Below are 27,679 nucleotides of genomic sequence, written 5' to 3' on the forward strand. Positions count from 1 at the left end.
CTCCTTTCTGTCTCGGTTTCCAGGGCAGTCTCAAGCAGGTTGGGCGCACTGGCGCTGAGGGGTGGAGATCGCTCTGGCGCCCCCGCCCTCGCAGGGCGCATTATGGTTTCCATACGGCTTTGCCGCGCAGCGCCCTGCATACTGGCCCGGCGCCCTGCCTACTGGCCCGGCGCCCTGGCGCACCGCACCACCGGGAGTCTACCTAGAGCCGGCCCTGTCGGTTTCCTCTCTCATTCTCTTACAAAGAACAAACCAACCCTAGACAAAGAAGATTGTGGTCAGGCCACTGGTGCAATCCACCTCTTAAGTCATGTCCTTTCCTACCACTGGACCAATGAAATAAGGGAATTACCAGAAGGGCAAATAAGGAAGTGGGAAGCAACCCCATCCTCATAGAGGCTTCATTGGAGCAGCTTATGCTAAGTTGCTGTAGAATAACCTTTACTGTTTGGGACAAAGAGTGTGCATACTGTTCTGTGTTTTTCAGAAATGGTGATATGTTCAAACAGACCCACCTTCAAAGAAAAGGGGGAACAGGGCCTTAGTGGTTCCGGTGCAACACAGATGCAGGACAATCCATTTGAGTCAAATTGCACTGTGGTTCACTCCTATAACCTTGTTTCCAATGCCAGACCAAGGATCCTATTAATAACAGATTACAATGCCTACATGCAGAATGCATTTCTCTCACCCCATTAAGTATCTACAACTCATCGTGCAAGTCTGAGGTTATGAAGCAAGATATTTGGATTATAGCGCATAGCTGAGTGGCGCATAGCCACTCTGGGCAGCTTCCAACAGAAATATTAAAATACAATAATGTATAAAATAAAATAGAATAACAATAACTACAATAATAAACATTAAAAGCCTCCCTAAACAGGGCTGCCTTCAGATGTCCTCTAAAAGTCTGGTACTGTAGTTGTTTTTCTCTTTGACATCTGGTGGGAGGGCGTTCCACAGGGCAGGTGCCACTACTGAGAAGGCCCTCTGCCTGGTTCCCTGTAACTTGGCTTCTCGCAACGAGGGAACCACCAGAAGGCCCTCGGCACCGGACCTCAGTGTCTGGGCAGATCGATGGAGGTGGAGACTGAGGCCGTTTAGGGCTTTAAAGGTCAGCACCAACACTTTGAATTGTGCTTGGAAATGTACTGGGAGCCAATGGGAGCTACCTACATGCTTCTTCAGAGGGTGTGCAGATCACCTCCCATCCATCCAGTCTAGCAAACCACTTCAGTCTTGTTTTGTCTGGATTAAGCTTAGGTTTATTGGCTCTCATCCAGTCCATTACTGAGGCAAAACATCAATCTAACAAATCCACTGCCACACATGCAGATGCAGAGGTAGAGCTGTGTGTCAGCAGCATATCGCTGACAACATTCTACAAAACTCCTGATGACCTCATTCAGTAGTTTCGTATAGATGTTAAACAACATAGGGAATATGGCCGAACCCTGCAGAATGCCACCTTGGATACCCCACAGGGCTGAATACTCCACAAGTACCACCCTCTAAAAATTATCAAGGAGGACTGGAGCCACTGCAACAAGGTGCCACCCATCCCCAACCCGGACAGCTGCTCTAGTAGAATACCACAGTCAATGGTAGGCCTATTGAAAGCCACTAAGAGATCAAGGAGAATTAACGGGCCCACTCCCCTGCTTCTCTCCTGACAGAAGTAAACAAACAGAGGGATCAAGGCAGATTCTGAATGAAAACTGGGCCTAGGCCCCCGACTGAAATTGATCTATAACATATATGCACACCAATGCCATATTAAAAAATGTGCAACAGAACCAAGAGAAATATGTAAGCTCTTACGGTGCACAAATTCCTAATTCAATATCAGGCTGGGAAATGTATCAGTCATCGAGCTGAAAACAGTAGTCTCCCAAGAGTTCCTGCTATAAACATTTTTGAACAGGTCCATTTCTGTGCATTCCTGTATCCATGGTGACTACACTTAGCTGCATCTGCACCTTGCTGTCAAGGGGATCCCTGTATAGCTGCAGAGGCAGTGGCACCTCAGTGCTGTTGTGTATGGGATTCTTACATTGAAAGCTACTCCACCCCAGAGGCAGGCCCTGCTTAATGCGAGAAGTCTCTTGCTGCTGGCTTCCGCTGGTCAGAGACTCTGGCTACCACCTCCATCCCCTTTACTAGGTTTCATAACTCTGAAAGGCAGAGCAGGGGACACACATTCCCTTTCCTCGAACAGCCCATGGATTTACAGTCTGAATCCTCTCAGTGGCAGCCAGCCTGCGCCCCCTTGAGACAACAGGGTAACTCATGTCCAGCCCCCAAGAATGCAGCGAGGCCTGGCTTGTGGGAAGGGGGGGAGATATGACGTGACTAGCACAGAGTAGCTAAGCTGCACATTCCCAAGGCTAGGCCCGCCCACCATGTGCAAGCTATTAGGCAGAGCAAAGCGTTTCTGGTGCTTGACGAAGAATGTTCCCACAGCAGAACGTGGTAAGGGGAGGGTGCTGGCTGAGAGCCAGACGTGTGGAGATAAGTCTCAAGCTGGCTTGGTCCCAGGTCTCGGCAGAGCCACGTTCACAGCAACCTCTGGCCCGGCTCCCTAGCCAGAGGGCACCACTTCCTTCAGGGAGAAATTTCTTCGGCTCTCAGGGTCACAGCTGCCCATGCCCTTTGGCCGTGCATCGGAGGGACTTGGCCCTGCTTCAGCCAGCAGTCCTCAGCAGCCCAACTGCAGCTTCAAAAGGCTTTCGTAGGAACTCCAAAGAATGTTCTGTGCTTCCACTCCGCATCTGAAATGGCACTAACACTCCTGCAATAAACGCAGGGCCACGAGGAGATTCACAGGAACATCTCTTCTACATGCACACACCGGATACAAGCAACTCCTTGTCCTTCCTTTAGGAAATTCAGAGCAGTGACTAAGCAAGAGATTTCCCTTGGCCTTTATCTAGGGCATACTGATCAGATCCATACTCCCACTGCTATAGAAGTACAGCAGTCCCGTAATTTACACTGAGGTTGCAGTGTAAACCCAAAGGCAACATCAGGCAAAGTCAGAATGAGTCCCCTGAACCACCCCTCCCCTCCAAGATCTTGACAGAGGCGACTGTGACTATACCAGAGCCCTATAAGCAAGGTGCAGGGCTTAAAAAGCTGCCCCACAAGATCTCGAGAGCCTCCAGAGCCTAGTAAGCAATGATCTGCAGCCCCATAAAAAAGCATTAAGTTGTGGGCTTACTGTATTAGATACTCCCTAAAAAGGATGAAAAGATTCTCTCCCTGTTCCCTTCCAAAAAGAGGATTTGCTGGGAGGGTAACTTCCCCCTCTTGCTTATAGGGTCAGGGATAGGTTTAGTTCTGTTTCAAGGAGCAAAAAGAGGTCATCCATAGTCATTGCTATAGGGGCAGGTGTCGCCCATTGTGCTACTGCTTCTTTTCAAGGGCTGGAGCTGCTACTGTTCCAGAAATGTGGTAATTGGTTCTGTTTCAGTGCCACTCTTTGATCTACTGGGCAGACCACAGGGGATCATTGCTCTAGAACGTGGTCTGGTTGTGTAGGGACTGCCTTTTAAATGATGCTCAGATGACACAGTCCTGTTATACAGTTTACACAACTTGGCAGAAAAGCAGTACGGGTGAGTTTTGACAACTCAGAATGATGTTTTCTGTCTCACTCTGCCCTAAATTTCTAGGAAGGCTTTGTGTGGATTACATAATGATGGCTCTGAAAAGCTGAGATCCTTAACTTCCATTTCTGCAGAAATAAATAAATAAACTCTTCTATTCACATCAGGCAAATCTGCAATCACTTGCAATTTTTGCTAAAGGAGATTAGTTAAAGCCATTTGTTAATGGCTTGTTAGAGGTGACATAATAAAAGCAAGCATAACGGAGTATATGATTTCCAGGCCCCCCCCCCCCCCGTTCCCCTTTCACACATGACAGATAGGCTAGGCCTGGCGTTCTTTATTCTAGCTACCCATCATAATGAGTAAAAGAATATCAGTGGCAACTGGTGGCCCCTGGACTTGTTGGGGTGGCCAAGGAGATCATATAAGGTGGGGCCAAGTGGTTTTGGTTTTCTCTCAATCATCTTCCCTTGCAAGAATATTGTGGATTCTTAAGCTTTGCAATTGTACAAATAATTGGCACCCAATTAAACAGAAAAGTGTCTTACCTTGACTCAAGAGGAGTCCCTGCTGCCATAGTTGCTTCTCTGGGGGGGAAAGTTGCGTGGCCTTCACCATGTTGTTATTAGACAACAACAGTACAATTGTTTGTAGGGGAGGGCAATCAATATTGTGTTATCTCCACAACCAGGGCCAGTAGGACATAGCTGACTTCCCACAGTAAGCATGTGGGGGGCTGGGGGGGGAGCAGCAGCAATAGTACAGTCATACCTTGGTTTAAGTACGCTTCAGTTTGAGTACTTTCAGTTTAAGACATAGCTGCCAAGTTTTCCCTTTTCTCGCGAGGAAGCCTATTCAGCATAAGGGAATTTCCCTTTTAAAAAAGGGAGAACTTGGCAGCTATGGTTTAAGTACTCAGTGGACTTGCCTGGAACGGATTAATCCACTTTCCATTACTTTCAATGGGAAAGTTCGCTTCAGGTTAAGTACAGACTTCTACAACCATTTACACTCATACTTCGGGTTAAGTACGCTTCAGGTTGAGTACTCCGTGGACCCGTCTGGAACGGATTAATCCACTTTCCATTACTTTCAATGGGAAAGTTTGCTTCAGGTTAAGTACGCTTCAGTTTAAGTACAGACTTCCGGAACCAAATGTGTACTTAAACCGAGGTACCACTGTACTCTAATTTTGTGCTATGCCTTGCCCTCACGGCAGCCATTTTGTGCTATGCCACTCACACCAGAGTGGCCATTTTGTGACGGGTGTCCTTGCAGCAATCTTCATTTTTTATTCTTTAAAACTCAAAGCAATAAGCAGCATCTATAACATATCAAACATTTTTTTAAATTTTATTATCAATTTTAAAAATGAAAAGTTCATCATGATTTCAACAGAAAAGCGGAAGAATGCCACAGAAAGCGGGGAGGGGTGGGATAGGCATTTTATGATTTGAGTACGTACAGCCAATTCGTTATTTACAACAACAAAACACTGTCAACAAGTGTTCTTGAGGAAAACCATATGCTCAAATAGGTTATTTGCTGGAAGAAGTAGGTAGCCATTATTATTATTATTTATTTTTCCTGTACCTATATATTTTTAAAAAATAAATATTGGGTTGTACTTCATATAGTGCTAAGCAGACTGCTCTAATAGTGCAAGGATTTCTCTTTGTACAATGGATTGATCTCCCCTTCTCCTCCTACTGGGCGCCTCCTAAATCTGTTATGAAAGTTCTGCCAACTCTCCAGAAAAGATTTGGAGATGGTGGTGGGCTCATGCAGGAGCAGGAGGGGGAAGATAAATCTCCTTGCACGTGCGCTCATGTAAAAATGAGGTTGAACACCACCCGTGATTTTTGAAACAGAAGTTCAACTAAACTTGATTCTTCGCACCCTTCAGTTGTTTTTCTCCCTGCATTTTTGCAGGGCTCTTTTGAGCTCCTAAACTCTCTTTCTGCTAGTCCCCAATGTAAATTGGCTTGAGCAGGAAATCTGTTGCAACAACATCCCCTAGTGGCATTTCAAAAGCACAGCAAATTAAAGCCATGATCAGTCTGGCTGAAAAGTGGAATGACAGAGCATAGCATTTTAAGCTTAAAAGCATCATTTTCTATAAGCAGCATATGTACAGGGAAGATAATATGACAGAAATTAAGTCTAAAATATCGATGGGGAACCCTTGGCTCTCCAGATGTTGCTGAACTACAACTCCCATCATCCCTAGGCATGGAGAGCCATGGAGAGCCAAAGGTTGCTTGCTGGAGAGCCAAAGGTTATGGTCTAAGAGATACTTTCTGCTTCATCAGTACATATAAAGGGACATATAAGCAAGGTGATTTATTTTTTTTAGTTCAGAGATGAGGATGCTGTGACACTCCAGTTTCAGCCCAAGCCAGCGTGGCCAATGGTCAGGGATTAGAAGAGTTGTAATCAAATAAAATCTAGAAAAACACAGGTTCTCCAACCCCCGTTTAAATGTCTGTGAGGCATCGCATGGTTTCCTCACCAGGAAACAGAGGAAGAAACATGCTTGACTGGAACAGAAAAATGACAGCTGATGTGACATTTCACAATGAAGACAGCTGTTGTCACATCTAAGACTAACCAGCTGTAGTTTGCTGCCCGGAATCCTGAAATATCAGCACACCATTTCCAGGCTCCCGGACTTATACTAATATGATCTTACCTCTGTTTTAGGGACGCAAGTATTCCATATTCTGATATGGTACTAAACTAACCCTGAACTTAAAAAGAAAATTGGGTGGATGGAAAGAAGAGAATGTTAGCCTGAAAGAAGCAAATCAGCTCAATATATGCCCTCACCTAATAATGGTCCAAGCAATTATGGCAGCCTTTACACAATGGTTTGTGAAAAAGCACAAAGCAGTAAGAGCTAGGCTAGCCAAAGCTCTGAGGTGGTGCACTATGGTGGCTCCAGCTGAACCCCAGACTAGCTGAATTACTGGCCCAAGGAAAACCCAGATTCTGGTCCTTCTGGACTATTAGAAGTTCGCCAAGGACCAAATCTACATGATCCTTTCAAGGACAAACAGTAATGCTCAGCAGAAAACCAGGGGCAGGCTGTGATGCAGAAGGATGTTCCAGATTGAGCCCCATGGCTGCTTTCCCCTCAAAGATAAAGGTGATCGGATAGAGCAAAGATAAATCAACACTTGTTTAAACACACAGCTAACATCACAGATAGTTTGACCCTGAGTAATATTAGCTCCTGCCACTCCATCCCCAATTCATTTCCCGCTTCTGCACAGCAACTGCACAACAGCAGCACAATCCACACTAGAACCTTCTTCCATCTTTAACTTGCAATATTAGGTAATATGCCCAAAGGGCAACTGTACTTTCTACCTACTTTCACAGACTGCAGGCGTTTGGAGCATCATCAGATCCAAAACAATGGGATGAGCAATAACGGAACAGTATCAAAACCCCTCTTTGCCATGGAGGTTGCTTCATGAACCAACTGACATGCTTTCTCAGGGAGAGTCACACTCCCAGGCAATATCACATGTTAAGAAGCAGCTTCCTCCTAATGTGTCCAACTCATTCCAGGTAGACAGTGAAGTAAGAAGGCTGAAAACATTTCAATGAGATCCATGCCAAAGGTTGCTTTCCTGTGTAGTACCATTTGTCAAGGTAGTAAGATGGCAGTGAAAATGGGTGTGACACAGCTCAACAGGGAACACAGCTTAGTTCTGGATTCTGCTGTGCTAAGGCACACTCAACAAAAAGCAATATAGAAGGAAAAGCTGTGCTCTTCCTTGAGTATTAATGCCTCCATGCTACAGAGGGAGTGAGATACAGTAGAAGATTTTCTGCTGAATGCAACAGCTGTGCAGTTTCACCATCAGGAAGCCCATATAAAAAACCCTGAATCAAATCCTTTTTATTGTAGTGCAAAAGAACACAGACTTGCAGCAAAACCAGTTAAAGGCTGCATGGAATTCATGTTCCAATATGGTGTAGAAACATTCCACAGGACACAGGGTTGGATCAGCTCTCCAGCATCAGGTCAAATGCCTGTTGTTGTCATTCCCTGGGTGGGAGGGATGCTTGTAGTGCAGATGCAGTTACTCCCTCTTTCCATCTCAGTCTCTCTTATGGAGGAAAGCCCACATCAGTTGATTGACTTTTTCAGGTTGCTCTTCACTAACCCAGTGGCTGGCTTCAGGGATGAGCTGCACCTTGATGCTCTTCCGCATATTCTGCTCAATACATGGGATAAGCCCTTGTTCCAGGAATCCATCCTTTTCTCCCCAGATCAGCAAGGTGGGCACCAGAATATCCTTGCACTTTGCAGGAACCCAACTGTAGGGATATAGATTCACAGGCCACATTCAGATGGCACTATGTTCAATCTTCACAATGTTTACTTACCTGTTTATTTTTGTGTGTTTTGTGATCTTCCACATGACATGAAAGCTACTGCTGGACATCTAGCGCACTCTAGCAGAAGTTTAGAGCTCATTTCCATGTTAATGTTTTCCAAAAAAACAAAAACAAAACCTGTTTGCAACCCCATTAACTAAGAAAATCACTGGGAGTTTTGCATTGATAAAATTTGGGGTGCTATCCTGGCATATAGTTTTCCCTCCACCTTTTAAAATGTAGTGTGACATGGTGGCATATCACTCAAAAAGCCACAGTTCAATAATGCAACAGAGATACTGCAGTGTAAAAGGATCATTAGCAATTAGGAGAGAAGCACTAGTATTATAACCAGCAAAACAAACACAATTAACCCCACATCTGAATGCGGCCACAGAGAAGACATCTGCAAATCTGCACTGGACAGCAAGCAACTCACCACTTTGGCCACTTACCCAAGTTGCGGCCAACCCTACCACTTTCCACCCTAGCAGGCCTCATGCACAGCAGTGGTGAGAAAAATCAATAGAAATCCGGAAAGACAGCATGCCCACACTTCAGTTCCAATTCTAGAACCCAACCTTTCCCATTTCATCATAAATTAAAATATCTCAGAATCCCCTTCAGAACAGTCACAGGATTTCCTCATTCCCTTTTCCCACCATTAGACGCATATTTTTGGGAGCAGGAGTGTTTTGTCCCCAGCATCACATAATCCAGTGAAGAATGTTGTGACCTCTCCAAATATTATGACCAGAAAATTCCTGCTGCCAAGCAAGTCCCACCCACCTCTAAGGGAAAAGCCTGAATGTACTGGTACACCACAACTGAAGAAAAAGCATACGGTGCCAAAACCACCCATGAGCAAATCTGGAGAGGAATGGGTTCTCACGTGGACAGGTTCCTGTAGTAATTCAGGACTGGTGTTAAACCTCCACACTTTGACAGGCTGTACAGGTAAGCCTCTAGTTCCTCATCTGTCAAATGGCGTGCTGGGTTTTGGGCTCCTGTCTTCTTGCCAATCATAATGAATTTTATTAGCTGTAGAAAAAAAAGACACAGCACCATGTGAAAGCTGATTAAATGCACACCCCATTTTCTGACCCAGAGGCAGCTCATGCCATTTTTATATATTTACTCTCGCTTAAATCTTCCACAAAGTACCTTTGCTGGGAAAAGGAGGAAGCAGCATTGTCTCTTTCCCCCCCTTTCCCTTTGAACTGGCCCTGATCCTAAAAGAGGATTAGATATATGCATTGAGGGTAAGGCTTTTGAATGGCTAGGAGCCATTATGGCTATGCTCTGCCTCCACAGCTGGAGGAAGCATGCCTCTGGATGCCAGATGCTGGAAACTGCAGGAGAGCGCTATTTTGCTTAGGTTCTGCTTTGGGGCTTTGCATAGGCACGTGGCTGGTCACTGTGATAACAGAATGCAGGACTGTGTTTTGGACTACACTTTAAGCCAGGGGTCCCCAGACTACGGCCCGGGGGCCGGATGCGGCCCAATTAGCCTGCCAATCCGGCCCGCGACGACCCCCGCCGCCCACTCTTACGGCGCGCAGCGCGGCAGCGCTCTTCCGGGTTGGGAAAAAAGCGCCGAAAATCCTTTGTGCGCATGCGTATGGGCCTCTCCCGACCCGGAAGAAGTCATTTCTGGTGCACTTCTGGGTTGGGGGAGGCCCACGCACATGCGCACAACGGATTTTCGGCGCTTTTCCCACCCTGGAAGCGCGCCGCCGTGCCAGTAAGCGCCCGTGCGCATGCGCACGGGCGCGCACTCCCCCGCCCTCCGGCCCGCCGCGCGATCTGCGCGGTGGGAACCGGCCCAAACGCCGGTAAGTCTGGGGACCCCTGGTTTAAGCCTTTCCCAGCACTCATCTCCACACTGACTAAAAAACTTTGTATGCTATGTTTTTGCATGCCAAGCAGCAGGGGGGAGAATGGATGGGGAAGTGAAGGAATAAGCAAAGAAGGTAATTGTCAGGGAACTCCCAGAGGAGAGGGAGGCGAGATTGGGTTACAGGGATCCCCAGCTCCTCCTCTCAAGCACCACCTCTTCCAGCCGGGGTAGTAGCGAGTCGTCCAATGGGGAGGAAGGAGGGATGGTCACAAGGGTGGAGAGAGGGCTCGGAGATGGTAGCAAAGAGCCCTTGCACTGCCCGCAACAGGAGGTTTCAGAAGGGGAAATGTTGCTTCCGGCACCCTATCCATGCAGAGGGGTCAAGCACAAAGAGGGTAGGCGGTGCTTGGGGGTCTCCAAGTTCTTATGCTGGGGGAGGAGCAGAAATGGGGCACTCCCGGATTCTGGAAGTGACTGAAATGGACATGTTTTAGTTAGCTCTGCACTGCACATAGTATGCACAATAAACCTGTAAAAAGCCAGGTCGGAATCCAGTGTCGTTACTTGTGAGTAACCACCTCACACCCATTACAGTCATAGTCCTCCCTCCCTCTGGCAGCACTAGAGCATGTCATAGCTTGCTACGGCCTCTTCATCCCAGACTCTAGGTCAGGCATCCCCAAACTGCGGCCCTCCAGATGTTTTGGCCTACAACTCCCATTATCGCTAGCTAACAGGACCAGGGGTCAGGGATGGGAATTGTAGTCCCAAAAGTTCTGGAGGGCCGAGTTTGGGGATGCCTGCTCTAGGTAATAATCTCACCACATCAATACCCAGTGCTTTTCTTCTGGGGGGATGCAGGGGTACGCATACCCCAAACATTTTGTGAATATTTGTACTTTTGTACATTTACTGTATTTATTTCTCCCGATTTGAAATATAAAATAGTGGTTTTTTTGAGTCAAAATTAGAGTACCCCTAAACACTTTTTATACATACTGTATATAAAAGCACTGTCAATACCTTAGAAGTAAACTTTAAAAGCCAGGCCATGTGTACATAAAGGTAGGCAGGTGGGAGAAAACACAGGATTATGCGTTTTATGAACCAAGACATGTGCATGACCTTGGATGAAGGGCAGTATAGAAATTTTAGAAATAATAGTAATATTAACCCTGCACCCAGAGCTGAAAGGAGACTGACAGAGAAATTTGGGGTGAATAACATAAAACACAGTTGAGAACTGTATTTTAGGATTTTGGAAGAGAGCCATCAGTCTCCCAAGCAGAATAAAATGATTGGACCCTTTGGTTAATCTGCATGTGTTTACTTCCAAGTGTGACAGAACATGAGCTTTTGAATCCACTCCCCAACCGTTCCCTCAACTCACATAGAAGTCATTTAAGGACCACAGGAACTCTGGTAGCTTTGGGAGCTGGAACAGAAACATGTGGTTGGATCGCAGCAGCTGGGTGGGATGTCGTGGAAAATATTCTGCAAGGTTGAAGGGAAAATAAGTTGTGTGTCAGGGCAGTGCCAATTTCTCCACACAGGAAATGCCACCAGATACTGGGTGGTATTCAACTATGTTTCAGTTAGAGCAAACCCACTGAAATTAGTGAATGTGAATAAGTTAGGTCCATTCATTTCAACAGGTGTACTCTATGTAAAACTTAGTTGAATGCCACTCTCAGAAACCAATCTTCAAAATAAAGTGAAAGATGTCAACTGGAATTGCTTCCTATTTTCCCCTAACATCTGCATCAACTTCCAGTCTGAGCAATGAGGGCAGGGGGATTTAAAGAAAAGGGTTTTTTTAAAAGAAAGTCCTGCTGCCAGGCTCCCATTTATTCACAAGCAATGCTTGTGTGTTGGGGTTGGGCACTTGAGCAAAGCAGACAACCTCCTTCCCACTTCCTCCCAAAAGATCTGTGGTGTGAAATGATGACCCACCCTGACTCTGCATCCTAAGGGCAATGCAGTCATGGTGGCCATTTACAGTTCTGCAGGCTTCTCTCTTCCATCCTCAATCCTGTTTAGAGCTAGAAAATGCCAATAGCCATGGTGAGAACCAAAATCATGGGGCAGTACAAGACTTACCTAATAAAACATGTGGTTGAACAGCATCCATGACAATCAGCTTTTCCAGCATATCGGGGTAACTGGCAGCAAAGTCAAAAGCTATGATTCCTCCCCAGTTATGCCCCACCAGAATGCACTTAGGAATCTCTAACAAATAGAACAAATAGAAAGCAATTAAACAGAGACAATGGGCTTATCATACTCAAAATAGACCAAGTGAAGTTCATGGACATGAGTAGCTTAGTTTCATAATTTCAGTGGGTCTATTTTGAGTTAGACACAACCAATCATAGACGAGTAAGTATCTGCCTATGAGAAGCTACAAGCCTGCTAGATACTTTCCGAAACTCACACACCAGTTCATCCCCACAATGCTCCATTCAGCACCCATGCAACACTTCTGAAAGCTTAGCAAGACTGAGCAGAGGGCATTCTCCTCCCATTGCTATGGCAAGCCAGACCCTTCCTCCAAAACAACCATTTCCACTCTTACCATTCTTCTTATTGGGGCTCAGAGCTTCAATGACACCACGTACATCTGCCAGTAGAGAATCCCTCTGATAGTGCTCACAACCAGCTGGTGCGTCGGAAAAGCCATAGCCCCGCAAATCGAGGGCCACCACCTTATAGGCCCACTTAAATTCCTGCAATTGATGGCGCCATGCAAACCTGTTGAAATACATCCAAACCATAAAGGGATAAGTAGAGAGAGGGCTTCCCTACCTGAAAATTCTAGGACATCGGTGCCTACTTTTGTTGTGTTGCTTTAGTCCTGCTCTGTAACTTCTACAGTTTTTGCTGCTCGGTTTGTTTATTATTTGTTACAAAGGTTGCTGGTTTGAACTGTATTTCTATATTGTGTACAAATGATTTTATTAATGCTTATTGTACACTACCCTAGGATCTTTAGATGAAAGACAATTTAAAGGTATTTCAATTAAATATAACTATTTGCCTCCTTTTGCTTCCTCACCCTCTAAAAATCAAGAAACCCTCACCAAGCTTTTGCTTAATTTATCATGACCTCTTTTACATTTGTTCTTCACTTGTTAAAACTGTAAGTCTCCTGTAAGTCATATTACTTCTGATTCTATGTAGCATAAGGTCAACACTAAAAAAAGTTGTATTAATTACAATTTAATGATGAAGGCCTTATGGTCATTCACCATGAGAGGAAAGCAGCAATCAAGTCCCTCCCTTCGGGAAGTTAATATTTCTGTCCAAGACCTTTGCCCCAATTTTGCAGGAATTTGCTGGCCAGAAAGGTATCACGTGACACATTGGCTGACAGATCTGTGCCCTATCACTTCCTGCATGAACCACACTTCGAGTAAACTGACATCAGCTCCAGGTACTGCACTTCTTCCTACTGCCACACAGCACAGTGACACTTACCAATTCTGGGGAAATCCATGCAAGAAAAGCATAAGCTGAGCTCCTTCCTTGCCAGCAGCAACATAATGGAGACGCAGCCCTGAATTCTTGATACCCCAAAAGACAGAGAAATAGGAAAGTTACACACAGACACAGACAAGAGCTCAGTGATAGTGACAGGTTCACAATCTGTGACATCTCCTGTTAAGAGGCAGCTGAGGGGAAAGACACTTTGCACCGAAGACTTTGAAGAGCAGCTACCAGTCACCTTTGAAAAGATCAGGGTAGAGGGACAAATAGTTTGACTTGGTAATAAGCAGCTTCCTATGTTCCTCCCAACCTGTAAAATACATGACCAGGATCCTGCCTTCAGCAGCTGTCTGTGAGCACCTGACTATGGCTGGAAGCCTCCCCCTTCCCCTCCACTATACTCACTTTTAGTGTCACAAAGCCGTGCTCCCCATGCGAGGCATCAGTGAGGCATCTTGGTGGAGTCTCCCGCTTCTTTTTGCGGAGCACCTGGAAAGGGCCCCTAGACACCACCAGCAATAGGGCCCACCAACAGTAGAAGGCAGCAGCAAGGCAAGAGGCATTATACACAACCAGCCAGGACACGGCATTAGAGACCTTCAGCATCAGGCGTGTGGGGACCAGTAAGAGGCGATAGAGAGAGGCCATCCCCTCCTGTTGTTCAGGGCTGCAAGAGAGAGGCTGCAGTTCAGAAGTAAGAGAACATGCTTTGCATCCCAAATTGAATGCCTGGCATTTACAAGTACAGCTGGACAAGAACCCTGCCCAAGAGCTGCTTCTAGTTAATGGAGATCAGGGGTGGGGAACCTCAGCTCCATTGGGCAAAAGCCCTGTGAGACTTTCCTGGGCCACTGCCACTTTTCTTAGTGTGTAGAATTGTCTGTAGAAACTTTATACTTTTGCATGGTTAGAATGCAACCTTTTCCCTCTTCTATACACACCACTGTTATGCAGCCTAAGAAAGGTTTCTTGCTGCTGTAGTCAGTCCTGAGGCAGATAAACCAATGTGCTCTGACTTGCTCTAAGGCTGAGGATACACCAGAGTGTTAATGCATGCATGGAATGCACAGATCCTATTTTTTACCTGTGCATTTTCGTCTATACAAGAGCACTTTTAAGTGAACTCCAGCGGAGCATTTACCATCACCACTAGTGGGCAGTGCTTGATGGAATACAGTCATACCTCGGTTTAAGTACGCCTCGGTTTGAGTATTTTCAGTTTAAGTACTCCACGGACCTGGCTGGAATGGATTAATCCACTTTCCATTACTTTCAATTGGAAAGTTTGCTTCAGGTTAAGTACGCTTCAGGTTAAGTACGGACTTCCGGAACCAATTTCACTAATACTTCGGGTTAAGTACGCTTCAGGTTGAGTACTCCGCGGACCCGTCTGGAACGGATTAATCCACTTTCCATTACTTTCAATGGGAAAGTTCGCTTCAGGTTAAGTACGCTTCAGGTTAAGTACAGACTTCCAGAACCAATTGTGTTTGTAAACCGAGGTACCACTGTATATTTGCACTGTTTGTTGTTGTCCCCTCCTCTTAATTAATACTTCCCTACCCTCCTTCCCTGAGCTGTGGAAACCTGAGGTCCATTGTGGGCATACATGCAAGTATTTGTTTATTTTTAGATACAAGCATTCGGATATACTGTACCAGACTTGCACAAAACACAGTAGGAAAAATGTAAAAAAGAAGTGTGTTCCCAAACAGCCCCGCCAGCAGCCCACCAATAAGCACCTCTCACTACAGTAATTGAAGGGAGGGCGCTATGATAGATGGCACCCAGCAAAAGTTACCACACACCTTTTAAAAAATGCCCACACAATGTGCTTCAGTACACCTATGGCTGGGATCATACAGGTCTATGTTAGATCCCCACACTTACTGCACTATCCACAGAATGGACAAATCTGAACTAAAGGGGGGGGAGTGCAGGTTGCCACTTGGATGAGGACAACATTGTGCAAATGTGACAATTATGCACACATGGGGTACACTGAACCCACTTTAAACTGCACTCCAAAACATTTGCCTATGTATGTGCACATACCTAAAACAGAAGATCTAGCTGAAAGGCAACACGTTGGGATCTACATTCATTGTTACAACGCACCCTAATAATGATTCTTGTATAATTTTTTTAGTTACTGTATAATTTTAGAAGGGGCGTGGCTGTTATGAGGACCCTGCACTTCGGGATCTGCCGCGACGTTACCGGTTGCAAGTCCTTTCTCAGAAGACCAGAAACTCGGACCCAGCCGCCGCGTTACAAACGGGAGTCCTGCCACAGGAGGCACGACGCGTGTCCATAGGAACTCAAACGAGCAAACTCTCGGTATCCAGCAAACCCAAGCGGGGGTGCTCCTCTGCTAACACGGCTGGGTTCTTGGCGTTCCTGGCTGCCTTCGGATATATCGGTGGGGCTCCCAAGCTGAGTGTAGTGTAGATAGTGGCGTGCGGGCAACCGAAACTCACTCTCTCGGTGGCCGGTACCTCAAGGAGCGGGGAGTCACTCGACGCCGCCCGGGCGCGTTCAATCTCCCCCTGCTCCCGCGACCCACTCGCTCCGGCTTTCGTTTTATAAAGGCAGCGCCGCCCCTCCATCCAAGGGAAGAAGCGGCGGCGGCAAGGCGAGGGAGCAGCAGCGCTTCCTTCCCCGCCTCTCGGGGCCTCCCGCTCTTTCCGCGGCTGCGTCGGGCGGAGAACTCCACCCCGTCGAAGCGACCAGGAGGGCGAACGGGTTTCGGTCGACCAGGCCTCTCTCCGGCGGAGGGACGAGCTGCCTGCGCTGAGCCCCCTCAGGGGACGGGGGCGGCTCTCGTCCACAGCTGCTTTCCCCCCCCCCCGGCTTGCTCTCGAGGGCCCGTCGAGAGAGCGAACGCCCAGGGAGCCAGGCCTGGAGGGCCCGGTCGAAGGGCCGGATCTCACCCAAAGGAGACCCCGCCTCCTACAAGTCAGGCACGTCGGCAAGAATCATAGAGCTGGAAGGGGTCACGAGGGTCATCTAGTCCACACACACACCCCGCCACGCAGGAATATTTTGCCCAATGTGGGGCTCGAACTCACAGCCTTGAGATTAAGAGTCTCGTGCCAAGAGAGCCGGAAGCTTCGAACTCCTCTCCGCACCATGGTCAGCTTACGACCGCTTTGGCTTTTGGAAACCTCGGACAGTCAGAGGAAGGCGAGAATGCCCCTGCCCCTGACACATAAATGACCGTATCTTTTAACTCGGCTGCAGAGCTATGCTCACCACCCCACGTATTCACGCACCAGATCATCAGAGTCTCTTTGAACTGTTCATGATCAGGCAAGGGAACAGCCCGCTTTTCGGGTAGGTACCTTTGAAACACATTCTTTGCCTCTCACCTGAAAGAATTCTGGGCACTGTAGTTTGTTAAGGGCTGCTGGGAATTGTGTCTGGATTGAGTAAACTACAGTACCCAGAATGCTTTGAGGGAAATGATGCACTTTGAATGTGCTTTAAAGGTATAGTGGGCGGTGGTCACAGCCGCCTACCTCTACAGCTGAATTGGTACCGGAGTATTTTATTGGTAACAGAACATAAGAACACAAAACTACAGCTTTCTTCAAACTTTTGCTTCAGCAAAACTACAAAACTTTCTTCTCTAAGCTGTATGCTAGCTGAGATTTCCAGCAGGCAAACTGCAAGACAACTGAGATTACGGTACTTTGGAAGCTGAGGCGCTTGGTGGGGATACAATGGGCAAGGTGGTCTGGTGGTGCACTTAAAAATGGTGATAAGTGAACAGAAGAAGACCCTGTTGGCCTAAGTGGGCAAAGGATGGCAGCCTAGGCTTTGGTTTAGGGTTGGTACTGGGGTTGGGGTACAGGGATTTGTTTTATTTTAACAACTATATAGCAGGCAAAAACTCAGCAGGTTGTCTTTTTCAAATGTAAATAACAATACAGTGGTACCTTGGGTTACAAACACTTCAGGTTACAAACGCTTCAGGTTACAGACTCCGTTAACCCAGAAATAGTACCTCGGGTTAAGAACTTTGCTTCAGGATGAGAACAGAAATCGTGCTCCAGTGACGCGGCAGCAGCAGGAGGTCCCATTAGCTAAAGTGGTGTCTCAGGTTAACAGTTTCAGGTTAAGAACGGACCTCCAGAACGAAATAAGTTCTTAACTAGAGGTACCACTGTACTGGGTAAGCTTCACCATGCCTTTGAGTTCCTTAGAAGAGAGATAGGATATAAATGTAATAAATAAATGATTTTTTCTCTAGCTTTGTGTTATGCCATGCCTCCATGGCACTCTTTTTCTGACTGGTGCCCCACAGCACTCGGTCTCAAAATTCAGAATGTGCCCATGGGCCAAAAGACATTTGTGACCTTTGCTCTACTCACTGTGCCACACCTCAGTCATGTTCCCTCTGCTAAGGAAGTGATATCTGTACAGAGGACTCCTCTAGTCTTTTTTTATTTCTGTTATCTTTTTTGCTTCCTTCACCATCCGCTTCTTCTTCTCCCTCTTCAATCACTTCTCCCCATGGGACTTTCAATTATGGCACGCCAAGCAAGTACCTAGAGGGTCAAGTTGGAAGGGGCATCAACTGAGCTGCTCTACTCTTGGGAACCTTTTGTGCTTTTCCCTGTCCCACTAGCACCACCACCCCTTTCTGAAGGCAAAATGACATGAGGCCCTGATCATTCCCCTCTCCCTACCTGGGAACTTTTAATTTTCTCCATTCGCTGTAATGTCACTTTCAGAACTAAAGGAATAGGTGTTGCACACAGAATCCACAAGGTGGCTCCCCCTGCAAACATTAAAGTACAGTACTGTACTGATTGCATTCTAGCTTCAGAGTGAAACCAAGCATGCACTGTATAACTTTGCCAGCAGTTGCTGTCGTGGGCCTTAATGTATTTTGTTCATACATACTCTGATTGTAGCATTGGTGTGGTTATTGCTAGTTTCCCCAAGTGAACTATGCTATTTTTGTTGTTGTTTTTTTCAATTTCCCCCAAACTTAAGCTGGATAATCAGGTCCATTGCAAGAAAGCCTGTGCCTCACAACAGCTTCCACTAAAGATTCCAAAAGATGATATTGCTCTTTCCCCATTATTGGTTTTTCTGTAAATATATGTGTAAGATACGGATCATGGGCAAGTGTGAACTGGTACACAAGGAGATCCAGCAATAATGACAGGCAGTGTGATTTGAGTGTCATGAGAGGGGAAGCAAATGTTTTGTTACTTTATTCTCATTGTATTTTTAATGCCAGAGAGGGGTAGAAGCATGTTGGGATTTCCTCTGATTCTAATGCTACAGTAACTTAACCAGCCTTGTGTCCTACCGACCTTAACTGCCCCTTCCTCAATGCTGCCCTTACAGATTTCCACAAAGGAGGTAGGAGATTTTGGTGGTGGAGCTGCAAAACAGCAATATTTTCATCAAGATTCCAAGGCCCGATATATATGGTTCTTAAATTGAATGCTCCCCCATTTAAAAAATAATTACCTGGTATAGAAAATTAAAAAGCTTGTCTGGGAAAAAGGGTAATCAAGAACTCCTCTTATTCACATTTAACTTTACATGTTCCAGGTTTAGACACACACACATGTGCTCACTTGAAGCAACCACTTGCCTCCTAGCTTCACTGCAGATGATTCATAAGCACCTCTGATCACATGCCTGGCAGAAAATAGTGATTCTGGAATGGAAAATAGCAGGAGTTTCATATTTGCTAATACATTGTACCCTAAGCTGAAGCAAAAATGCTCTGCTCTACATTTTAAACCGTGTGTTAACATTAGCGCCATTCTGCCTCATGTTTTGTTTATTTTATTTATATATTTATTTTCTTATACATTTAAGTTACACATTTATATTCCACCCTTTCTCCAAAGGAGCCCAGGGTGGCAGAGAGGTCGATACAAGAACATTGCAGTTGTTTCTTCAGTATACAGTGGGAACTATACAATGATGATCCTAGACCAGTGATGGCGAACCAATGACACGTGTGTCAGACGTGACACGCAGAGCCCTCACTGCTGGCATGCGCCCCATCCACCCATTTGCGCTGTTGTTGTTGTTCCCCCCCCCATTTGTTCTCCCGCTCCGCCTCACGCTACAGCTTGTCTCCGCTGTTAAAACCTGGATCCTTTTTTGTTGTTGTTGCTGGTAGCCAGAGATTGGTTTTTTTAATCCTTTCTGTGCTATTTTTTCTGGCGCTTTGGCAGACGAAGATTGGGTGTAACAGCGTTCATTTTTTAACCCGTTCTGTGCTAGATTTTTTGGCACTTTGGCAGACTATGTTGGTGCTGCGTTCCAGCGAAGGTATTATTCGTCATTTGTTTCTGTTCTCTTTCCCCCCCCAAAAGCGCAGCAGCTTTGGGGCACCCCCCCAAAAAAAAACCAAAGCAACTTTTGCACCCCCCCAAAAACCTCCAAAACTTTGGTCAGCAGCTCCCCCCCAAAAAGCTCAACAACTCTGGGCACTTTGTGATAAATAAGGGGTTTTTGGTTTGGTTAAATAATTAGGTTTTGGTTTATTAAATACAGTTATATATTACAATTATACATTTTTGTTATTTAAACTATAAATATCATGAAATTATGGTTTTTTTTCTCGAAGTGACACACCACCCGAGTTATGCTCGGGTTTTTTGGCGAATTTTGACACACCAAGCTCAAAAGGTTGCCCATCACTGTCCTAGACCATAACATTATTTGATAATATGCGGAATTAACCACAGCAAATGAATGCCACCATAAACCCCAGTTACAGAAAGCTGAAGGTCAAACAAGACAGCCTGTTAAGACTTCTTGAAACTTGGTCTTCCTTATCCGCTAGCATTTGCTGATTGTGCTTTGGCAGCAGGTTGCCTTGAGCCTAACCTGGCCCCCAGATCTTGGTACTTCTGAACTATCAGATGTCTGCCGAGGGTCAAAACTACATGCAACTTTCAAGGGCACAAAGCAGCTTGGCGGGAATAATGTTCAGCAGAAAACCAGTCCTGGCAACTTATCTGAATTGGAAGCACATTACAGATTAGGGCCTTGTGGCTGCTTTCCCTCCAAAATAAAAATAGGCTAGTCAAGCACACTTGTTTAAACACAAAACGTCACAGGTAATTTGGCCCATAGTAGTATTAGGAACTGGCACTCCATCCCTGACTCAATTCCTGCCTCCGCACAGCAGCAGCATAGCTGGCGGCACAATTCACACTAGAAGCTCTTGTACCTTTAGCTTGCAATTCTAGAGAATATGCCCAAAGGGCACATCTGCTTTGTACCAATTTCAGACTCCCACCATTTGGAGCATCAGGTCCACAACACTGGAGAACAATACCTGTAGTATCAAAACTCCTCTTTATTATGGGGGCTGCTTCATGGGCAGACATTCTCTCCCAGAGCAATGACTAGCTTTAATCCTGGCAGATGTGAAGCTTCCACCCAACTGTGTTCCTATAAGTCACCTATATATGTTCCTTTTGCACATATGTACACACCCACTGATGGTCTTCTTGTCATTTCTCCAGTCCACCATGCATGCGGGATGAGGCACACACCATGAGATCAGTCACTGCACCCTCTCTTTGGCAAGAGCAGTGGATTAATTCAAGCCTAAGACATTCAACTAATTGTCCTACGTGTTACCAGGATGTTCTCAGGGATAGTCATGTTCCCAGGTAATATCACGTTAAGAAGCAGCTTCCTCCTAATGTGTCATTAACTCATTCCAGGTAGACAGTGAAGTAAGAAGGCTGAAAATGTTTATTTCAATGTGATCCATGCCAAGGGTCGCTTTCCTGTGTAGTTTGCCAAGGTAGTAAGATGCCAGTGAAAATGGGTGTGAAACAGCAACAGGGAGCATAGCTTAGCTCCGGATTCTGCTGTGTAAGGCACACTCAACAAAAAGCAATATAGAAGGAAAAGCTGTGCTCTTCTGTGAGTATTAATGCCAGTATACTACAGCTGGAAGACCTGCTGAATGCAACAGCTGTGCAGTTTCACCATCAGGAAGCCTGTATCAGAAACCCTGAAGCAAATCCTTTTTATTGTAGTGCAAAGGAACACAGATTTGTAGCAAAACCAGTTAAAAGCTGCCTGGGACTCATGTTCCAATATAGGGTAGAAACATTCCACCGGACACAGAGAAGGACCAGATCTCCAGTGTCAGGTCAAATGGCTGTTCTTGTAATTTCCAGCATGCTGGGTGGTAGGGATGCTTGTAGTGCACAGAGGAGTCACTCCCTTTTTCCGTCTCAGTCTCTCTGAAGGAGGAAAGCCCACATCAGTTGATTGACTTTTTTAGGTTGCTCCTCACTGACCCAGTGGCCAGCTTCAGGGATGCGCTGCACCTTGATGTTCTTGCACACATTCTGCTCCATAGGTACGATAAGCCCTTGTTCCAAGAATACATCATTTTCTCCCCAGATCAGCAGGGTGGGCACCACAATATCCTTGCGCTTTGCACGAACCCAACTGTAGGAGAAGATACACAGAAAAGAAATCTGCAAATTGGCATTGGACAGAAATCAGTTCACCATTTTGTGCCACTTATCAGAGTTGTGTCATTTTCTATCCTAGGGAGGCTCATGCACTGCAGCCATGACATAAATCTGGAAAGGCAGCACACCCACACCTTAGCTACAATTCTATAAATGAACATTCTTTTAGAAATTAAAGTATCTCAGAATGGTCACAGGATTTTCTCATCCCCTTTTCTGAAATTTAAATACAGATTTGTGGAGGAGGAAGAGTGTTTTGCCCCTCAGCACCACATGATCCAACAAATATTAGGATCAGAAGGCTACTGCTGCCAAGCAGTTCCTTCCTCTGCGAAAAAAATGCCGATCCCACCCATTATTCAAAGCTGGGAAAATATGGGCTCTCACGTGGACATGTTCCTGTAGTAATTCATGGGTGGTTCTAGACCTCTGTCCTTCGAAAGGCCATACAGATAAGCCTCCAACTCCTCCTCTGTCAAATGATTCTGGTCCCCAGTCTTCTTGCTAGTCATAACAGACTTTATTAGCTGTAGAGAAAAAGACACAGCAGCATGTAGAGGCTAATTAAATGCACACCTCCTCATCCTGTACAATACAGTCTCCTCAATAAGCCAGAGGCAGCTCATGACACTAGAAAGATTTGTAAAAATATTTGCTTAAACCACCTTGGGCAGGGCAATGGAGTAAGCAGTGTTGCTTCCTTTTAAAAACAAAAAACTGCCCCTGCCCATATGTCTTTGCCTGATAGATCAGCTTAGTACCGTAGTATTTAAAGATTTCCCCAGCCTGCCTGCCTCCACTATCCACACAAAGGTAATCTGCTACTGATCACCTGCCCTATTCACACGAGTGAAGACAAATGCACTAGCTCCATCCTATGTCACAAGCTGGAGGGTAACCATCTGCAGCAGGGAGACTTTTCCACTTGACTCAGGTAGGCCTCCCATGCAATGTAGATTTCCCAGGACTCTACATCACAAGAGGAGCCTACATAAAGAGCAGCCTCCTTGTCAGAGATTGTCACCCTCCAAATAATCCAGAGAGCGTGGCAAAGCAAATGTACTTGTGCCTGCTCACATATCCCACTTGTTCATAGTATGCAATGTCTGAATAGGTTATGATGGCCCCTTGTTTAGCGTAAATACAGTTGTATCTTGGTTCTTGAATGTAATCCATTCCAGAAGTCCGTTTGACTTCTGAAAACATTCGAAACCAAGGCGTGGCTTCCGATTGGCTGCAGGAGCTTCCTGCACTCAATCGGAAGCTGCAGAAGCCATGTTGGAAGTTCAAGTTCCAAAGAACGTTTGAAAACTGGAACACTTACTTCCGGGTTTTTGGCATTTGGGAGCCAAAACGTACAAGTTTAAACACGAGGCACTCTATATGGAGTGAGGCTGTGGTGGAGGGGGTAGAAGAGACAGGGTTATGCTTCTTACAAACCAAAGCAGAGAGAATCACCCTTCATGCAGAGCTGAAAGCAGCCTGGCAGAAGGGTTTGGGATATGCCCATGAAAACACATTTTAGATTTGTAGTTCAGCATTGAGCGAAGAGAATGAACAGTCACCAGCAGAGAATAAAATGCTTTGGCTTCACAAAGTTACACAGACAGCTTGGAAAAAGAGATTTGCTGTATTTACATTCCTAATGCAAGACGGCATGAATGGTGAGGCAAACTCCCCACCCTGCACTCACATAGAAGTCATCTAAGGACCACAGGAGCTCTGGCAGCTTTGGCAGCTGGAACAGGAACATGTAGTTGGATCGCAGCAGCTGGGTGGGATATTGTGAAAAATATTCTGCAAGGTGGAAGGGAAAATAAGGTGCCCTGCCACACATTAAGTATCACCAGAACTACTCATCAAGAGAATCAATATATGGCCCTTTGCTGTTGTTGGTTTTTTTTTTTTGCTTTTGCATCTATTTTATGCATAACTGAAATAAAAATACTTTATAAAAAAAACAAAACAAAATCACCACAACCAGAAAACTATCTTCAAATAAAGTAGAGGGCTCAACTGGGGTTGCTCTCATCTATTTCCCCTCTAACATCTGAATCAACTTGCAGTCCAAGCAGTGGGGGGGGGGGGAGAAGCTTGGTGACTGTGTATTTTTAATGTACTCCTGGTACAAGACTTCCATCTAATCATAAGCTGTGTTGGTGTGTGGCACTTGGATAGATCAGACAACCTCCCTTCCTCTTCCTCTGAAAAGAGCTGTAGTGTAACAGTGATGGCTTATGCAAGTTCTGCATCCTAAGGGCAATGCAGTCACAGTGACCATTTAACTGTGCAGCAGGGACTAGTCCCCGGCAGATTCAGGCTCCTCTCTCCCTTTTACAATCCTGCTTAGAATTAGTGAATGCCAAAAGGTGCACACAATCGTAGTGAGTACCAAATCCCGATAGCACAAGCCTCACCTGCTAAAACATGTGGTTGAACAGCATTCATAATAATAAGCTTCTCCACCAAATTGGGGTAACAGGCAGCAAACTCAGAAGCTATGGATCCACCCCAGTCATGCCCCACCAGGATGCACTTAGAAATCTCTAAAAGACAAACAGAAGGCATCAGAACAGGGACAATGTGGACAATTGTTTGACAATTCCCCAACCCAAACACTGATTCATTTCCAGGAAGCCCCATTAAGCATCCATGTAACACTTGAAAGCTTAAATAGGTTGAATGCATGACACTCTCTTCCCATTGCCAGTAGCCAGGCAAACCAGACCCTTCCTCCAAAACAACCATTTTCACTCTCACCATTCTTCTCGCTGGGGCTCAGAGCGTCAATGACACCATGTACATCTGCCAGCAGAGTTTCCCTCTGATAGTGCTCAGAACCAGCTGGTGCATCGGAAAAGCCATAGCCCCGCAAATCAAGGGCCACCACCTTAAATGCCCGCTTAAACTCCTGCAATTGATGGCGCCATGCAAACCTGTTGAAATACAGCCAAATTACAATGGGATTAAGTAGAGAGGAGGGCTTCCTTGCTCTACAGCTGTTATAGTTTTTGCCTCTCAATTTTTTGTATATATATGTTTTGAATAATGACTCCCCCCCTTGTTGTTCTTCTGTTCCAACAGGCTTTTGGGAATTGACTGCTTTTAATGAAAAGACCGGTGTTTTTATTGTACTTATTTGTATGCTTTAAATAGATCTTATATCTGTATACAGTTTTAATTCTATTAAGATTTAATTGTTTTTAATGATATTTTTTTCTATATTTTTAGCTATTTTTGTTTTTAATCCGAAAGCCACCTTTAGTCTTATCAGGGAAAAAAGGCATGGTATAAGCAAATATATAATAATAATAGCAATACTAATGGTGAACACCTGATGGTCATTCACTGTGCAATATACAGTGGTGCCTCGCTAGACGAATTTAATTCGTTCCACGGGTCTTTTCTTATAACGAAAAATTCGTCTAGTGAATCCCATAGGAATGCATTGATTTTTTTTATTTTTTGCCCATAGGAACACATTAATTGAATTTCAATGCATTCCTATGGGAAACCGCGATTCGCTAGACGATTTTTTCATAAAACGAATTCGTCTAGCGAGGCAACCTCCGCTCGAAAAATCCTTTCGTTAAGCGGAAATTTCATTAAGCAGGGCATTCGTTAAGCGAGGCACCACTGTAGAAGCTTGATAGCATGTAGTTGAGTAACATCATCTCCTCTAGGTCATTTCCTTAGGGAAGTTAATCCTCCTGTTCAATACCTTCTCCTTAACTTTACAGTAAACTCCTCTAACACATTGACTGACAGATCTGTGAGCTGACTTCCTGCACGAGCAGGAATTTACCTGCAGTAAATTGATATCAGCTCCAGGCATTGCACTTCTTCCAACTACCACACAGCATAGCGACACTTACCAGTTCTGGGGAAATCCATGCAAGAAAAGCATCAGCTGGGCTCCTTCCTCGCCAGCAGCAACATAGTGAAGACGCAGCCCTGAGTTCTTGAGCCCCCAGAGGACAGAGAAATAGGACAGTTAAACACAGACACAGACAAGAACTAAGAGTTTTGCATGCATAGAGTGAGAGGTTCACAATCTGTGACATCTTCTGTTAAGAGGCAGCTGATAAGAAAGACTCTTTGCCCTTAAGACTTTGAAGAACAGCTGTCTGTCACCATTGAAAATATCATGCTAGAGGGACAAATATTTTGTCCTGGCAATAGGCTGTTTCCTATGTTACTCCCAGTCTATCAAATACACAAGCAGCCCAGAATCCTGCCTTCACCTCCTGCTTCAGCTGCTGTCTGTGACCACCTGACTATGGCCTCCCCCCCCTCCACTTTCCTGCCACTGTACTCACTTTTAGCGTCACAAAGCTGTGCTCCCCATGCGAGGCATCAGTGAGGCATCTTGGTGGAGTCGCCCGCCTCTTCTTGCGGAGCACCTGGAAAGGGCCCCTAGACACCACCTGCCATAGGGCCCACCAACAGTAGAAGACAGCAGCAAGGAAAGCGGCACTATACATAGACAGCCGGGACATAACATTAAAGACCTTCAGCATCAGGCGTGTGGGGATCAGTAAGAAATGCGAGAGAGATGCCATCTCCTCCTGCTGTCTGGTGCTGCAAGAGAGAGGCCACAGCTCAGGGGTAGAGAACATGCTTTGTATGTCAAGGGTCTCAGGTTCAATGCTTGGCATAAGGTAGTTCTTTTAGATACTATTGAGAAGGCCTTTAGGCCACACACACAAACACACACATGACCTGTAGCAGTTTAAGTAACTAACAAAACAGTATTCTAGTTTCAATGAGGGTACAGGAAGCCTAGGCAGACATCACTAGGATGATGTTTAGAAATCAAGTTCTTCCCTTCGCAGCAACAAGATGGTAATTCTCTCCCGGGATGCTGCGGCAGCTCCCAGTTTCTGTGAGCTACAATGAGCAGGGCAGAATTTCGCACAAAAGCTACAGGTACCATAGCAGGGAGGGGGGTGGGAATCAACAACAAACTCAAACCAAGTGCACTAAGCATGCGATCCTAACCCCATTAAATGAAATCAACCCAAGTGAAATCAATAGGACTTCCTTCTGAGTAGACGTAGTTAACGACCGGGCCTCCTTCCAGCGAGGCTGAATAAGATAGGAAGATCTTCCTGCCAGGCTTGTTACGGAGTCCTGCCTTGAGGCCAAAGGCTAGGAGGCCGAAATTCCACAGAAAGTCTCCCGTCGGCAATCTTCCCCAAACCCACGTCCGATTATCGCCCCGCTGACTCAGGTGGCGGAGTCCATGCAATTCCTCCTGCCAGTCAGAAAAGTGCTAATCCTAACCCGTATTGCCACTTTTCCTACCTGCTGCAATCAGTGAGGAAAGCCACTCAAATTCTGGCGTCAAACAATCCTTTGGTAGACGGTGCCTCGAATTCAGCTCCCCGAAAAGGTGAGCCCCGTAAGTAGCTCTGCCTGCTCCCCCATCGATCTCCCACACTCTCAACCTTGCCGCTCCTGCCCTCGCAATTCAACCTGCTCCTGCCTCCGTTTAAAAAGCCGCCCCTCCAGCTCCTCCCCCACTGCGAAGGCCGCTATCTATGCGCTGGTGGGAAGACGCTCTGCAGCCGAGGGCGGGGAAGGCGGAGGAGCTGCTCGCCTCACGCCTCGGGGCCTCGCGCTCTCCTCAATGTAGCGTCGGGCGCAAAGCTCTGCCGCGTCAGAGCGACCACGAGGGCAAAGGCCGCTCGGGGGGCGAGAGGCGGTTGTTGTCCCCGCTTGCTTGACGGAGCTCAGGGCGCCGCTTCGACTCCGCGCCCGCCGAGAGGGCCCTGACCTCGCCCGAAGGAGACTCCGTTTCTAGCATGGTGGCTGGCAAGAGAGAGCCGGGTATTGGTCGAGTTCTTTTTCCTCAATAAAAC

At 46.1% G+C, this 27,679-nt stretch overlaps 2 protein-coding genes across 8 annotated transcripts in view; both read right to left on the reverse strand.

Annotated features, from left to right (window-relative positions):
- Window positions 1-16,279, reverse strand: part of LOC118079954 (epoxide hydrolase 3) — a 44,047-nt gene extending 27,768 nt beyond the window's left edge. Inside the window, exons 1-8 of one of the 7 annotated variants that reach the window (XM_035104774.2) lie at window positions 15,550-15,952; window positions 13,735-13,996; window positions 13,321-13,406; window positions 12,419-12,594; window positions 11,944-12,072; window positions 11,234-11,337; window positions 8,896-9,044; window positions 4,946-7,943 (exon numbers count right to left, since the gene is read on the reverse strand). In XM_035104774.2, coding sequence (XP_034960665.1) covers window positions 7,724-7,943; window positions 8,896-9,044; window positions 11,234-11,337; window positions 11,944-12,072; window positions 12,419-12,594; window positions 13,321-13,406; window positions 13,735-13,977 — 1,107 coding nt within the window. In that variant the 5' untranslated portion in view covers window positions 13,978-13,996; window positions 15,550-15,952 and the 3' untranslated portion in view covers window positions 4,946-7,723. Of the gene's footprint in view, window positions 1-4,945; window positions 7,944-8,895; window positions 9,045-11,233; window positions 11,338-11,943; window positions 12,073-12,418; window positions 12,595-13,320; window positions 13,407-13,734 lie in introns of those variants that run through there. The other 6 variants (XM_035104777.2, XM_035104776.2, XM_035104772.2 and 3 more) reach the window with 6 other exon arrangements.
- Window positions 16,280-19,747: 3,468 nt separating this feature from the next.
- Window positions 19,748-27,514, reverse strand: LOC118079953 (epoxide hydrolase 3). Its single transcript, XM_035104769.2, has 8 exons — window positions 27,123-27,514; window positions 26,135-26,396; window positions 25,691-25,776; window positions 24,576-24,751; window positions 24,233-24,361; window positions 23,509-23,612; window positions 22,203-22,342; window positions 19,748-21,789 (listed from the first exon to the last, which is right to left on the reverse strand). Exons 2-8 carry the CDS (start codon window positions 26,375-26,377, stop codon window positions 21,570-21,572), a joined length of 1,098 nt encoding a protein of 365 aa, XP_034960660.1. The 5' UTR covers window positions 26,378-26,396; window positions 27,123-27,514; the 3' UTR covers window positions 19,748-21,569.
- Between the last annotated feature and the right edge of the window lie 165 nt (window positions 27,515-27,679).

Source organism: Zootoca vivipara, chromosome 2 (assembly GCF_963506605.1).
Source record: "Zootoca vivipara chromosome 2, rZooViv1.1, whole genome shotgun sequence".
Lineage (NCBI taxonomy): Eukaryota > Metazoa > Chordata > Lepidosauria > Squamata > Lacertidae > Zootoca > Zootoca vivipara.

Coding starts and splice junctions, on each gene's coding strand:
- LOC118079953 (XM_035104769.2), bottom strand. CDS start 26,377: ATGGCATCTCTCTCGCATTTCTTACTGATCCCCACACGCCTGATGCTG. Junction 24,752..25,690: donor CATGGATTTCCCCAGAACTG/GTAAGTGTCGCT, acceptor GTATTTCAACAG/GTTTGCATGGCGCCATCAAT. Junction 24,362..24,575: donor GAGCCCCAGCGAGAAGAATG/GTGAGAGTGAAA, acceptor TTTGTCTTTTAG/AGATTTCTAAGTGCATCCTG.